At 51.9% G+C, this 15241-nt stretch overlaps 1 protein-coding gene across 1 annotated transcript in view; it reads left to right on the forward strand.

Moving 5' to 3' along the window:
- Positions 1 to 3692: 3692 nt before the first annotated feature.
- LOC308551982 (acetylserotonin O-methyltransferase-like) overlaps positions 3693 to 15241 on the forward strand; it is a gene marked incomplete at both ends in the record, with an annotated part of 15475 nt that continues 3926 nt past the window's right edge. Inside the window, 7 exons of the mRNA XM_081126923.1 lie at positions 3693 to 3764; positions 5330 to 5504; positions 7340 to 7469; positions 8980 to 9048; positions 11150 to 11268; positions 13365 to 13505; positions 14602 to 14724. Coding sequence (XP_080983049.1) covers positions 3693 to 3764; positions 5330 to 5504; positions 7340 to 7469; positions 8980 to 9048; positions 11150 to 11268; positions 13365 to 13505; positions 14602 to 14724 — 829 coding nt within the window. The remainder of the gene's footprint in view (positions 3765 to 5329; positions 5505 to 7339; positions 7470 to 8979; positions 9049 to 11149; positions 11269 to 13364; positions 13506 to 14601; positions 14725 to 15241) is intronic.

The following is a 15241-nucleotide window of genomic DNA, read 5'->3' on the forward strand; positions in this document are numbered from 1 at the left end:
CTTTCAAATTTTGCATGAGTCTTGGCTGGTGTTGCTCAGTGGTAAGAGCATCAGCGTGGACTGAAGGGCCTTGGGTTCGATTCCTGGTCAAGGGCTCGTACCTGGGTTGCAGGTTTGCTCCTCGCCCGGAACAGGGCACGTGCAGGAGGCAACCCATCGACGTGTCTCTCATTGATGTTTCTCTCTCATTCTCTCTCCCCCCTCCTTGCCTTCCATTCTCTCTAAAAAAAAATTAATGGAAAACATCCTCAGGTGATTAACAAAAAATAAAATTTTCATGGACGTAAAACTGTTGTGTTAAAAAAAAATAGCCTAGATGAGATACGGTCCACATACCAAAATATCCACCCGTGTAAAAGTGGACAATGCAGCGTGTGTGAGGTTTTGTTTTCTGGTTTTTTTACTATGTCCAGTTCCACGACCCACCCCCACGATGTAATTCGAGACCCTTTTTGCCACCTCCGAGGAAACCCATCAGCTAGTTTTCTGTTGCAGATCTTCATCCGAGGATATTCTTTCTGTTGATTTTTAGAGAGGGGTGAAAGGGAGGGAGGCAGGGGGACGGGGGAGAGGGAGAGACGCCTTGATGTGAGAGAGACACATTGATTGGTCGCCTCCCGCGTGCCGAGGATCAAACCTGCAACCTCTCGTCTGTCCCGATGGCACCTGACTTTGCCCGTGTCTGCGAAACCGTGCCCGTGACGGGGTGAATCCAGGCACCCACCTGGAATCTCCGAGGAGCGTCTCCCGGCCCTTCTCAACACGCCATCTCATTACTGGGACATCCCGCAGGTAGGCGGCTTTGGTCGTCTTAGGGAAAAGCCGCTTACGGTTTAATCAAGTAAATGCGGTCGGGGGCCAGTCACGTGTCCTGGAAGCCGGACCTTGCTGTGTGTTTTTTTTGTTGCTGTCGTCAATCCTCACCTGAGGATATTTTTCCATTGATTTTCCGAGGGAGCGTGTGGAAGGGGGGGAGAGAAACTTCGATGGGTTGCCTCCCGCACACGCCCAGGTACGGGCCCTTGACCTGGAATCGAACCCGCCAGTCTCTGGTCCTCAGGCCGATGCTCTTAACCACCGAGTCCAGCTGGCTAAGGCGCTTTTTTGAAAAAAAAATCTTTGTTGTTGAAAGTATTGGAGATAGATGTCCCCCGTTTTTTCGCCCTTGCCCCCCACCCCCGGTTCTGGCCCCCGCCCCAGGGCCTTCCCCACACTATCGCCTGTGCCCGTGGGTTATGCACAGATGCACATAAGTTCTTTGGTTAATCTCTCCCCACCCCTCCCCGCTTCCCTCCGAGATCCCCAGTCTGTTCCATGCTTCTGTGTCTCTGGACTTAATTTTATTAATCGGTTTATTTTGTTCATTAGAGTCCCCATACGAGCGCGATCACGGGACACTTGTCTTTCTCTTACTGGCTTGTTTCCCTGAGCGTCGTATCCTCCAGGTCCATCCTTGCTCTTCACTTCAGGCTGTGTCCACACTGCCCTGCAAGCCCCTCTCCCTGGCTGTCTCCTAGGACCCGTCCTCCACCCACGGGACTTCTCGCCAAGAAGGGTTGGCCTCACCCTTTGAACTTTCTCTTTCACGCCCCCGCCACTGAAACAAGTGACATGTCTCCAGACACAGGGCGGACACGTGGGCCGGTGAGCTGATACTGAGCTCCGCTCGTGGGCGCCAAGCTGGGGGACGTTGGCGGTGCCGCCCCCTGGGCTTCGAGTGTATGAAGCTGAGCCTCAGGAATAAAGAGAGTCGGGCGCCTCCCGGACGGGACTGAGCTATGGCCAAGACCCCGGCTCAGGGCAAAGAACAGTAGGAGAAGCCTGGCTGGCGTGGCTCAGTGGTTAGAGCCTCGGCCCTCACCCTGAAGGGTCTTGGGTTCGATTCCCAGTCAAGGGCATGTACCTGGGTTTGCAGGTTCGATACATTGATGTTTCTCTCTCTCTCTAAAAGTCAATGGAAAAAATAACCTTAGGGAAAGATTAACAAAAAAAACCACCAGGGAAATTTTTCCGAGCACTTGACAAACTGGTTTAAAATCCTTGCAGACGTAAGTCCTTGCTAGGGAGCGGCCTTCTAAGAATAGTAAACAGGGCTGTGTGCAGAGCAGCGGGGAGACGACTCCAGGGTGTATTGGGATTTATTTTGGATGGTGTTAAGAATGACTCCGTGGACGTGGCCCAGAGCCACCGAATGGACGGATGGAGCTGAACCCAGAACCCAGAAGTGGGTGTGGGCAGATACGGGGCAGCGGGAAAGATTGAGGGACGGGCCGATCAGAGGACAAACGGGTAGCTTACACATTTCCCGCCTGGATGAAATTAAATAATTCAGAAAAAAAAAAAATTTTAAAAATAAATATTTAAATAAAATTTTAAAATAATTAAGCAAGCCCTAGCTGGTTTGGTTCAGTGGTTAGAGCGTCGGTTGCAGACTGAAGGGTCCTGGGTTCGATTTCCGGTCAAGGGCATGTACCTGGATTTGCTGGTTCGATCCCTGGCCCTGGTCGGGGCACGTGCGGGAGGCAACCCATCGATGCGTCTCTCTCACATCCATGTTTCTCTCTCTCTAGCCCTTCCACTCTCTCTGAAATGCAATGGGAAAAATATCCTTGAGGATTAAAAAAAATTTAAATAGATAAAAATATTTGCATTAATGAAAACTAGCTAAATAATAAAATAAATGATTCTTTAAAATAAATTTAAAAATAGTTAAATAAAAATAAAAACAAGTAAATTAAAATAAAAAGTTAAAACAATAAAATAAAATAGGTTGAAAATAAATAATTACAGTAACATTAACGTTTATTATGTTGAGGTGAGTTCCGTCTGTACCTGGAGGGCTCTCAGTATAAATGGAGTTTGAATTTTGTCAAAAGTATTTTTTCTTTTTTGTGGGATATTGTCTATGGACCGTCCGTATGTTCGCTTTGCAGAAATGTTGAGGCCCTCGGCCCATTTTCAGCCGGACTGGTTTTTGTTTTGGTTTTTACGTTGTACGAGTTCCTTATAGATCTCGGATATTAACCCCTGATCGATCGATGGATCATTGACACAGACCTTCTGTCATTTATGAGGTTAATTTTTTTGGTTTTGTGGATGGCAACGTTTACCGGCCCCGAACCTTCTCAGTTCGACGCAGTCCCGTTTATTTATTCTTTCTGCCTATTAAATAAAAATAAAAATCTGCCCGGCCGGGCGTGGCTCAGCGGTTGAGCGTCGACCTAGGGTCCAGGTGATCAGGGTTCGATTCCCGGTCAGGGCACACGCCCGGGTTGCGGGCTCGATCAATGACTCTCTCATCATTGATGTTTCTCTCTCTCTTTCTCCCTCTCCTCTCTCTGAAATCAATAAAGATATATTTAATTAAAAAATAAAAAAATAAAAAAATAAAAATAAAAATTGAAATTTAACTTAAACATAAGCTAATAAAACGTGACAATGACATAATATATTATTTCCAGGCCGTGGGCACCTCGGGGACAGCAGGCGTGGGCAGAAAACCAGCGGGAGCCCGTAAGCCGTGTCATCCCCTTAATAAGGCTCATGGGATTCTCCACCGTGACCGTCTTGTCTCGCTGGTGGGTCTCCTGCTCCAGCACCGAGTCGCTGGTCGTCCCCAGCTTGCTAACAGCCCCGTACCCCCTGCAGCCAGGACAACCGGGGACCCTCAAAGCCAGGTGGCCTGGAAGGAAATGAGTTCCCCGGGGGATCAGGCCACCCCGAGTCTCCTGGACCAGTGCTCTCACGGCTTCATGGTCTCCCAGGTAGGAGCCGGGGAAGAACCTACTGCTGGGCAGGCTCGGGTCCCACGGACGGGAGAGGGGGTGGGGGGTGGGTGGGACTGCTTCATGGGTGAGCGCTGCCTTGGGGACCCTTCTGCGGACCCCGTCTTAGAATGCTGCTGGCTCTCTATAGTGTCGGGTGCGTTATAAATCCTGGGAGGGTGGTCGCTTTGCCACACACGATCCTGGGTCATTAGCTGTCACCAATTTAACAGGACGAGAGCTGGTATAATCTTAATAGAATAAAATTTAATGCAACCGTAGAACAGGTTGAACCAGCCAAGGAATGGCCCTGCCCTGGGCCGGTTTGGCTCAGTGGTTAGAGCGTCGGCCTGCAGGCTGAAGGGTCCCGGGTTCGATTCCTGGTCAAGGGCACGTACCTGGGTTGCAGACTCGATCCCTGGCCCTGGTTGGGGCGCGCGTGGGAGGCCACCAATCGATGTGTCTCTGTCACATCTCCCTCCCACTCTCTCTAAAAAGCAATGGAAAAAATGTCCCCTATGGTGGCAGCTCCCACCAAATCCTGGCCCTCACTGTCCCTGGGGCCCAGTTCCTCCACTAGATGGTGTCCCCACTAGACATCTGGTCCCGACCGGGGGCCAGGGATCGAGCCTGCAGCCCAGGTATGTGCCCTTGGCTGGAGTCGAACCCGGGACCCTTCAGTCTGCAGGCCAATGCTCTGACCATTGAACCAAACTGGCCAGGGCAAAACCTCTTTTTATTGTGGCAAAATAGACATAAAATTTACAATTTTAGCCACTTTTAGGCGTATAGTTCAGTGGCATTCACATCGTTGGGCAAACATCGCCACCATCATCTCCAGAACCTTGTCATCGTCCCAAACTGAAGCTCTGTCCCCATAAAACACTCACCCCCCCCATCCCCCTTCCCCAGTCCCTGGCGCCCACCCTTCCTCTTCCTGACTCTGTGAATTTGTAACTCTCGGGACCTCGTATAAGTGGAATCCTATAGGATGTGCCCTTTAGTGCCTGGCTTGTCACTTAATGTCCTCAAGGTCCATCCATGTTGTAGCATCTGTCAGAATGCCCTTCCTTTTTCATGGCTGAATAATATTCCACTGTGTGGATGGAGCACGTAGTGCTTATCTGTTCACCCGTCGACGGACACGGGGAGCTCCCAGCTCTTGGCTACTGTGATTAATGCTTCAATAAACACAGGTGAACCAGTATCTACTCTTCAAGTCCCTACTGAGCTCTGTCCCCATTAACCCTCACTCCCCATCGCCTCTCCCAGCCCCTGGCACCCACCATCTGCTTCCTGTCTCTGTGAATCTGTGACTCTCGGGACCTCATGTAAGTGGAATCCTACAGGATTTGTCCTTTAGTGTCTGGCTTATTTTACTTAATATACTCAAGGTCCATCCATGTTGTAGCAGGTATCAGAATGTCATTCCTTTTCATGGCTGTATAATATTCCATAATATCGGACACTTGGGTTGCTCCCACCCCTTGGCGACTGTGACCGATGCCGCCATGGACACAGGCGTACACGTATCTCCTCCAGTCCCTGCTTTCAATTCTCCCGAGGTTCTCTTTGCCGCCTGCGAGCTGGGAGTGTTTGACACTCTCGCCGAGGCCCCGGGGCCCCTGGGCTCGGACGCAGTGGCCGCACGGCTGGGCACCAGCTCCCGGGGGACAGAGCTGCTGCTGGACACCTGCGTGTCCCTGAAGCTCCTTCAAGCGGAAACGAGAGGAGGAAGAGGTATGTGTCGGTTTCAAAGGAGGCGTTTTTAAATGCTCACCCTCGGCGCCGTTTTTCTGGGAAGAGCCAGCCGGGGACAGTCCACAGCCCGGCCGGCATGGCTCAGCCGTTGAGCATCGACCTATGAACCAGGAGGTCAGGGTTCGATTCCCCATCAGAGCACATGCCCTGGGTTTTGGGCTTGATCTCCCGTCGGGGGCGTGCAGGAGGCAGCCGATCAATGACTCTCTCATCATTGATGTTTCTCTCTCTCTCCCTCTCCCTTCCTCTCTCTAAAATCAATAAAGACATATTTTTAAAAAGTACATAAAAAAAAAATTATGCCAAGAAAGTAATCCTCTAGCACGCTAAATATATTCAATCCGAAGGTGGCCATTCACGGTGAGGTCACATTTTTATTTGGGTGCCGACGCGGCTTTCCTCCCAGGAAATACGGGAATATACGCTTTTTAAAAACTGCCCCAACTCGGCGAAACTCAAACCAGTTAACCCCAGGTTGAGCGCCGAGGGCGATTTTCGGATTCTGTGCAATTTTGTGAAATTGCCAAGTCGAGAAACGACTGCTTGGGTCGGTCTAAAAAGGAGCAGGAGAGTGTGGCCGGCTGCAGGGGCTTTTAAATTTGTTTTTAATTGTCACCCAAGGATATTTTTTTTCATTGATTTTTGCAGAGCGAGCAGAAAGGGAGGAGAGAGAGAGACATGGATTGGTTGCTGTCCGCACGCACCTGGACCAGGGCGGGATCGAGCCTGCAACCCGGCCTCGGAATTGAACCCGGGACCTCTCCGTCCGTCCGAAGGCCGAAGCTCTAACCACGGACGGCCAGGGCCCCCTGTAGGCTTTTTGCTTAAACATTGGCCGGCATTATACTGAGCAGGAAGATGCCACCTGGGAGGTGACAGTTCTCAGATAGCCAGGCTGGCAGATGCAGCAGGTGCCAGGGCGCAAGCCAGCGAGAGCCACAGAGGCCGTGCCGGGGACAACCTTTGCCGACCATCCCTACTGGTATACAGGGCGTCTCCCCCACCCCAAAAGAAATCTATGCCCACGCTTTGAACGACAGTAAAGTCGGAGTTTATGGGCACGCGGTTCGGTTTCAACATTTAAAAGAACCCGTAGAAACGAATCATTTTATTTCGGGTCAAGGCCTGTTTTCAAACGGACGACCCTTCCGATACCACAAAGCAAAGGGATCGCGAACGTCAGGAATCATTTCACGGGGTATCTGTGCGCCCTCGGCGCGTCGACGGTTGCCGGTTTGGTCCCGTCAACTTTATCTTTTACGTGTCCCCGTAAAAAAAAAGTCTAGGGGCCCTTTCGGATCCATTTCCTTTGCTCAAAGCTTTGTCTGGCGGGAAAGAGAGAAACGTCCATTGAGCTATCGGCTCTTAAAGTGCGGACACGTGTATTTTGGGGACGCCCTGGGTAGCTGCCCGGATGCTCTGCCGGAGAGGGCATTGCAGCTGGCTCTCGGGCCCTGCTTTGGGGTCCACGGGAGAGCCCCGGGGGCATTCAGCAGCCAGGACAAGTTTCTGCCCGGTGGTTAAAGGACAGCACCTTCGTCATGAATCGGACAGGCCGTGCCCCTGTCCTAAGAGCCGAAATGCTGCCCCAGGAACAGGAGCACGGCAGGATCCCACGCCAAGCACCGTTCCCGCTGTAGGGACCCGTCCATTGCCACCCGTCCCTTCGGGGTAAACCCCTCGCCGCGGGGATCTCCGTGCTCGCAGGGAAAGGCCAAACGGAAATCGCGACGTTGTCCGTCTCGGCGGCGGCTCACGGCCACGTCTTGAAATGTTAACTTATTTAATTTTTTTCCTGCTGTTCCCTTTTTCAGCTTTTTATGAAAACACAGAGCTCTCCAGTGCCTACCTGGTCAGGTCCAGCCCCAGGTCCCAGCACAACATGCTGCTGTACATGGCCAAGACCACCTACCTGTGCTGGGCACACCTGGCCCAGGCTGTGAGGTAGGCGTGTGCGTGTTGTCAACAGCGTGGGTGACATCCCAGGGCCACCCCGGGGTGGCTTCAGGGCGCTGAGGCGTTGACACGCCAGGGCCCTCGGAGAACCAAATGGGGGCCACCTGTACGTTTGGAAATTCAGAGCAGGCGTTCGATCACCTGCGGGTCACCTGTGGCGGCCACTTTAATATAATAAATCTGCTGCGATATTTTATTTTTACCTTTTTTTTTTTTAAATTACAATTATTTTTTTTCAATTTCAGTTTACATTGAATATGATTTTGCATTTGTTTCAGGTGTGCAGCCCAAGGGTTAGACGATCGTATCATTTATAAAGCGTTCCCCTTTACCGGGCTGAATACATGTGTCCAAACAGAGCAAAAGATTTCGAAGTTGATATTCAATTTAAAATTAAATATTAAAGGGGCGCGAGCCGCAGACGGGGCGCAGAGCACAGCGGTGAGAGGGAGAGACCGGGCTACGTATCTGAGACGGGACGGGGGCTGGCGTTGGGGGTGCAGGGACCAGGACAGGGGCAGGAGGGGACAAGCAACAGGGACACAGTTGTCCTGGACACCAGGGAGCCCTCCCGGGTGGCGTCGGGTGCACCAGAAATTCTTCACCGAGCTACAGGGAGGCGGAGAGAAGGAACTAGGGGTAGACTAGTTAGTTACCTGCCGCAGGTAACTAGCTGGTCCTCCAGGCTCATCAGCAGTCTCCCCAGTTATAAGGAGCTTTCCATCCTCAGACGCTGGGCCATGAGTCGTTCGAGGCTGTGACGTCCCCAAAGGGCACGTCATCGTCACAGTCTTTCTATTGCCATTAAAATTTTATTCCGCGCCGCAGCTGGAGCGGTTAGAAAGGGAGCCCCCCCGGGCACCCCAGGGTCGCGGGTTCGATTCCTGGTCAAGGGCACGTACCTGGATGGCAGGTTCGCTCCCCGCACCCCGTCGGGGCAGGTGTGGGAGGCGACCCATCGATGTTTCTCTCTCACAATGACGTTTCTCTCTCTCTCTGTGTCCCCTCCCTCCCACTCTCTGTTAAAAAATATCCTCCAGTGAGAATTAACAACAAAATTTCACCCCTTCTTTGCTCGTAGGGGACCCCGCAGCTCTGAATATTCGTGTTTTTTGACCAGGAATGGAAGGCATGCATGCGTTCCATCAACTGGTCACTTAATTACACTTCCTGCTTGTCCCACCCGTGATCTAAGGCCCGGGTGGGGCACGTCCGGTCCTCAGGCCCTAAACGACCAGGGAAATCATCGCGTCCGGCCCTGCCAAGCCAACCGCAGGCAGGGCTCGAAATTCAATCCATCTAGGAGCGGTCGTCATAGCTAATTGTTAAGCCGATCCTTTTGCACGGCCCTCGATGATGTTAGAAATACCCACACGGCCCTTGGCAGAGAACAGGTTCCCCACCCCCGAGGGCAGGCTGTGGGACCACCTGTGTGCATTCACTGAGGTTCAGGGAATGTCCCCGAACCCGGGTGACAGGCTTCCTGCCCTGATTTCAGAGAAGGAAAGAACCAGTATCTGAAGGCGTTCGGGGTTCCCTCGGAAGAGCTCTTTACCGCCATCTACAGGTAACGCTAATATTTTATTTATTTGTACTTTTTTTTTTTTTTTAATTACAATTATTTTTTTTTCAATTTCAGTTTACATTTAATATTATTTTGGATTTGTTTCAGGTGCGCAGCCTATGGTTAGACAGTCATATCATTTATAAAGCGTTCCCCTTTACCGGGCTGAATAAATGTGTCCCAATAGAGCAAAAAGATTTGGAAGTTGATATTTAATTTAAAATAATAATGTAAAAAAACACAGATTTTTCTGTTCTAATATTTGTGTAGATCAGCTTCCTGAGTAGATAAGAATTGGCCCTTCCCTTTAAGGGCCAATTTTTTTTTTTCTTCTTAAAATATATTTTTATTGATTTCAGAAAGAAGAAGAGAGAGGGAGGGGGGGAGAGAGAGAGAAACATCGATGATGAGAGTCATGGATCGGCCACCTCCTGTATGGGGGTCAAGCCCGCAACCCGGGCCTGTGCCCTGACCGGGAATCGAACCCTGTCCTCTGGGTTCATGGGCCGATGCTCAACCACTGAGCCATGCCGGCCGGGCCCTTTGCTTTTCTTTATATGCACGGACACAGATTTGGTGTTTGCATGGTAGGTAGGTGAGGTAGGTAGACAGGCTGATGGTAGATGGAGAATAGATGATCGACAGTGAGACACACAGACTGACAGATACTGAGTCTCTCGTGCCAGGACAGAGCTTCTCAGCTCCTGAAATATTGACATTTGGGGCCGGATGACTCTTGTCTATTCGTACACGGAGACCACACCTACACGGTGGGCTCCAGAGGGGCACAGAGGAGAGAGGAACTGTGGGGTGGAGGGGGGGGCATGACCCACAAACCCAGAGATACGCCCAGGTCCTCACCCGCCCACCCTCCTTGTCTTCTGCCCCCTTGCAAGGCCCCTCCTGCCCTCACCGTCTCTTGCCCACCTCCCAGGATCCCCACCGTTTGGAGCCCTTGCCTCCAAATGGCATTACTAAAATATAATCTTTAGTAAAATATAATCTTTACTGGCCTAAAAAAATTAAATACTTATATAAATACTTACATAAATTAAAATTTTATCGTCTAAACAAAATATTCACTCTTACAACTATTTTTAAATTTAACGAATGCCTTTTAAAGGCATTACCATAAAATATATTGTTATTTTACAAACAAAATATATAATACGATCTATTGGTTAAATATATTTAACCAATATTTAAATTTAAATTTAAATTTTAATTAAATTTAAATTTTAAAACACCTTTTAATTTTAAAAATTTAAATTTTAAAACACCTTTTAATAAAAAAAAAAAACTTTAAATTATTGCAATGGGCCCTAGAATATTCTCTCTGCTTATTAAGAAAAAAAAGTTTTTAAACTTAATTAAGCCTACGTAATATACTTAAAATTACATAAAAGCTTTGCCAAATAATAATAACGATTCTATTCATATAGAAATATTTTTATTAAAATAAATATTTTAAAAATTTCAATCCTAGAAAAAAAACTTACAAAAATTCAAACAGCGCCGGTCGACTTGCAAAGTAGATAATCTTGCCTCGTGCCACGCGGGGTGAGGGACACAGCCTTGGTTTCCCTGATTAGAAAGCGTCTGACTCCTGCCCGGCCGGCGTGGCTCAGTGGTTAAGTGTCAACCGGTGAACCAGGAGGTCGCAGGTTCGATTCCCGGTCAGGGCCCAGGCCCGTGTTTCAGGCTCGATCCCCAGCAGGGGGCGAGCAAGAGGCGGCCGATCCGTGACTCGGATCATGGATGTTTCTCTCTCTCTCCCTCCCTCTCTCTAAAATCAATAAAACCATTTAATAATCATAATAAAACAGCCTCTGATTTCTGTTCTGACGGACATGGTCGTCCCTCGTGGCTCCTAGGGAAAGGCGACCAGTCATAGTCGCACTGGGTAGAGCCTGATGGCTGACCCTGGGCTCTCACCACCCGGAATGAAGTATTTTTACAGCAACCAGATTCCATGTCACTGATTTGAGCCGGATGCGTGCTGCGGGCCACAGCTCTTAGCTCCGCAGAGGGCTCCCCGTGGCCTTGCTGCTCGTGACCGTATGGGGCGCTCCGTGGTGTTGACAAGCGTGGTTTTGCCCCCCAGGTCTGAGGGCGAGCGGCTGCTGTTCATGAGAGGTCTGCAGGAGGTCTGGAGCGTCCAGGGGAGAAGCGTGCTCGCTGCCTTCGACCTGTCACCCTTCCAGCTCCTGTGCGACCTCGGCGGTGAGTCTCTCGTCTGGATGTTGGAGCCCCGTTTAAAATCCTGTATGGCCGGTGTGGCTCAGTGGTTGAGCATCGACCCAGGATCCAGGCGATCGAGGTTCGATTCCCAGTCGGGGCACATGCCCGGGTTGCAGGCTCGATCAATGACTCTCTCATCATTGATGTTTTTATCTCTCTCTCTCCCCCTCCTTTCCTCTCTCTGAAATCAATAAATATATATATATATATAAATAATAATAAAAAAAATAAAATCCTGTGTGGGGAGACCTTGGCCGGTGTGGCTCAGTGGTTAGAGCATCGGCCGGAACAGGGTCGGGTCTTGGGTTCGATTCCCGGTCAGGGCCCAGGCCCAGGTTGCGAGCTTGATTCCCCAGTAGGGGGCGTGCAGGAGGCAGCCGATCAGTGACTCTCACCATTGATGTTTCTCTCTCTCTCTTCTCTAAAATCAATAAAAAACGTTTAAAAAAAAATAAAATTCTGCCCGGCCGGGTGTGGCTCAGCGGTTCAGCGTCGACCTGGGATCCAGGCGATCGGGGTTCGATTCCCGGTCGGGGCACATGCCCGGGTTGTGGGCTCGATCAATGACTCTCTCACCATTGATGTTTCTATCTCTCTCTCTCCCTCTCCTTTCCTCTCTCTGAAGCCAATAAAGATACATTTAAAAAAATAAAAATAAAATAAAAAATAAAAAAATAAAATTCTGTATGAGACATGCCTGAACCCTTTGTGGCTTTTTAAAAATTTTTATGAATATATATATTTTTTATTGATTTCAGAGAGAGGAAGGGAGAGGGAGAGAGAGAGAGAAACATCAATGAAGCTCTTTCACATCCCGAAGCCTGTGGTGGCCTCGACTTGTCACCGTCTGTAACCAACTGGCCGCCTCTGCGGAGCCGTGGCTGTCGATGTGGGGATGGTCAGAATCTCCAGGGGGACCCGCTGCGACTCAGACGCGGGCGCCCCACCCTCCGAGGCTCTATCTGAGTTTCTGACCGGCTCCCAGGGGCGCTGATGTGGCCGGTCCAGGGACCACACCTGAGCAGACGATAGCAGGGCTCGGCCTAAGAACGGGTGCTTTAGTCCAAGGCGTCCCCTTGTCCCCTGGCCGAGATGCTGGGAAGGAACCCACAGAGACATTGAGGTGACACTTGTCATATGGCTTCCTTGTGAGGCCCAGTTCTGTCTGAGCCTCTGGGGCCAGGAGAGATTCCTGGGTCCTGCGGGGGCGCAGATATCACCCTTTAGCTTAGGAACCTCATGTTTGGGTGCTAAGGTGCCTATGAAGGATGTGACCTAAGGATTTGGGGTTCGGTGCACCTGCTGGGGAGCACCCGCCCAACGGCATCGTCCGTCTTTTAAAAACAAAGTGAAGACCCGGTGGCTTTGGCTGAGCTGCCGGTGATGACGTCAGGGTGCAAGGCCCATTCGGGAGGTCCTGGGTCCTGGGTCTGCGGCTCAGGGGGGCGTCCCCAGATCTTGTAGGGCCGTGGCAGGAGGTAGATGGACAGAGCTCCCCGAGGGAGACCGTGCTGGCCCGAAGGTGTTCCCTCGGCTCTCCGCGGGCAGCAGGCGCGATCGTCGGGAGATTCGACCCTGGATTCGAAAGTGGGTTCTGTCTCTTGCTGGCTGTGTGACCTCAGGCAGGTTGCTTGGAATCTCTGGACCTCAGCTGACCTGAGAAATGGGGGGGAGGTCATTCCATCGAAATACATGTCCGTATACGGATCACCTCCCTGGGGGTGAAACCACAGGAAAGGTCTCCTGGATCCAGGATCTGTATTGGGTGGCATCGGGAAGGGTCGTCACCAGGGTGGTCCCTGGAAACGTCCTCCGTGGGGCACTTGCCTGGGGCTTCCGGCTTCCTTCATGGGGCGGTTGTCTGCCGTCGGTGGGCAGACGTCCCGGCCGCAGTCAGCTCAGACGCTGTGTTGGAAGTTGGATCCCAGGCCGGGCGAACCAGGGAGACCACGTAGGCTCAGGGGCATGTCGATGACGCGGGGACCGTGACAACTAGGTCCCCAACCTGGACCCTCAGGGGTTCGCGGTGGCCGCCCACAGGTTCATCTCTGCCCGTCACCCTCTGCGTCTGCTTCCAGGCTGTTCGGGGGCTCTGGCCAAGGAGTGCGTTTCTCTGTACCCTGGACGCCAGGTCACCGTTTTCGACATCCCAGCTGTGGTGCAGGCGGCCAAGAGGCACTTCGTGTTCCCAGGGGAAGAAGGGATCACCTTCCGCGAAGGTAGGTTTGCACCCGGGGGCTGGGAGAGGCCGACCGTGGGGGCGTCCGCGGGATGAAGTGAAGGCCCTGAGATGCGGTCGTCCTGGGTCAGGGGGGCCCGACGTCCAAGGACAGGGTCCTTGTAAGAGACAGGGGAGGCGAAACAGACACAGAGGAGAAGCGTCGGGGAGACGGAGGCAGAGACGGGAGGGAGGCGGCCACCAGCCCGGGGACGCCTGGAGGCCCAGGAGCTTTAAGAGGCAGGGGGGACACTCCAGGGGGGAGCAGGGCCCTGGGACCCCTGGATCTCAGACGCCTGGCCTCCAGGATGGGGTGGTGAGCGCATGGGGAGGAATGTCTGTTGTTTAAGCCCCCAGCGGGGGGTATTTTCTTACGACCGCCCCAGGAACCTCATACTGGTGTCTAAATTCAAAACATTCACGGCTTGGAATAAATGAAGTGGGCTGAAGGCAAGATCAGGGGACAATAATTGATTCCGAGGGAGGAGGACCGTGAGCCGAGAGCGGGAATGGGGCTCCCTCTCGCCTTGGAAACATGGGGCTCAGCTCCCCACGTCTCCTCTCTCCGGGGAGAGATGCTGGAAACGGTCAACGCAGCATCCAGCACGTCCTCCGAAATGCATGTGAATTTGCAGAGTTTGGGTCCACCCAGGCCTTCTGAGTTGACCCTGCAGGCACAGGGCTCTCCAAGGTTCCTTCCCAAATGGACGCTTTTGCAGGAAAAAAATATTATGAGAGTTGAGTGTCTGACACCAGCTGCGTGTAAGGGTCTCTCTGGGGCATTTCTTCTCATTCAGAGAGACGTGTACTGACTGTCGGTGCCACAGGAGATGCTGACCGATTGCCAGCGGCCTCCTGGAGTGCGTTGGCCGAGGGCATTTAGGAAATGAAATGAAAATGAAATCATCTCCCAGATCTGATGAAGGCCCCAAACATCTTCAGAACTGTCTCCATTGAGGCTTCTGTTTGTCCAGGGCTAGGTCTGGGGGTCACCAGCTGGGTAGATCTGGGGAATGCTCGATCCACCCAGGTGACCTTACCATGCCAGCTGCTGGTCCACTCCAGGGTGACCCCAGGGCCCCTACCCTGTGTTACAGGAGATTTCTTTCAAGACCCCCTTCCGGAGGCAGATCTGTACATCCTGGCCAGGATCCTGCATGACTGGGCCGATGAGAAATGTGCACAGCTGCTGGCGAGAATCCATCAGGCTTGCAAGCCAGGTGGGTTGTGTGATGGGGCCACTGTCCCAGTTGTCCTGTGAAGCCCAGTCATCCAAGTGGTCCATGAGGATGTGGGCAGAGCCTCTGTGTGGGATGGGGACACTGCCTTACATGTCTTCTGAGGTTCCTCCATGCTGATGGTCCATGAGGATGTGGGCACAGCTTCTGTGTGGGATGGGGACACTTTCCCACATGTCCTCTGAGGTCCCTCCATGCTGATGGTCCATGAGGACATGGACAGAGCTTTGTTGTATGATGGGGACACTGTTCCAGCTGTCTTCTGAGGTTCCTCCATCCTCATGGTCCATGAGGACATGGGCACAGCTTCTGTGTGGGATGAGGACACTGTCCCACATGACCTCTGAGGTCCCTCCATGCTGATGGTCCATGAGGACATGGGCAGAGCTTTGGGGTATGATGGGGACACTGTCCCACCTGTCTTCTGAGGTTTCTCCATCCTGATGGTCCATGAGGATGTGGGCACAGCCTCTATGTGGGATGGGGACATTGTCCCAAA

This window comes from Miniopterus schreibersii, assembly GCF_964146895.1.
Source record: "Miniopterus schreibersii genome assembly, chromosome: Y".
Lineage (NCBI taxonomy): Eukaryota > Metazoa > Chordata > Mammalia > Chiroptera > Miniopteridae > Miniopterus > Miniopterus schreibersii.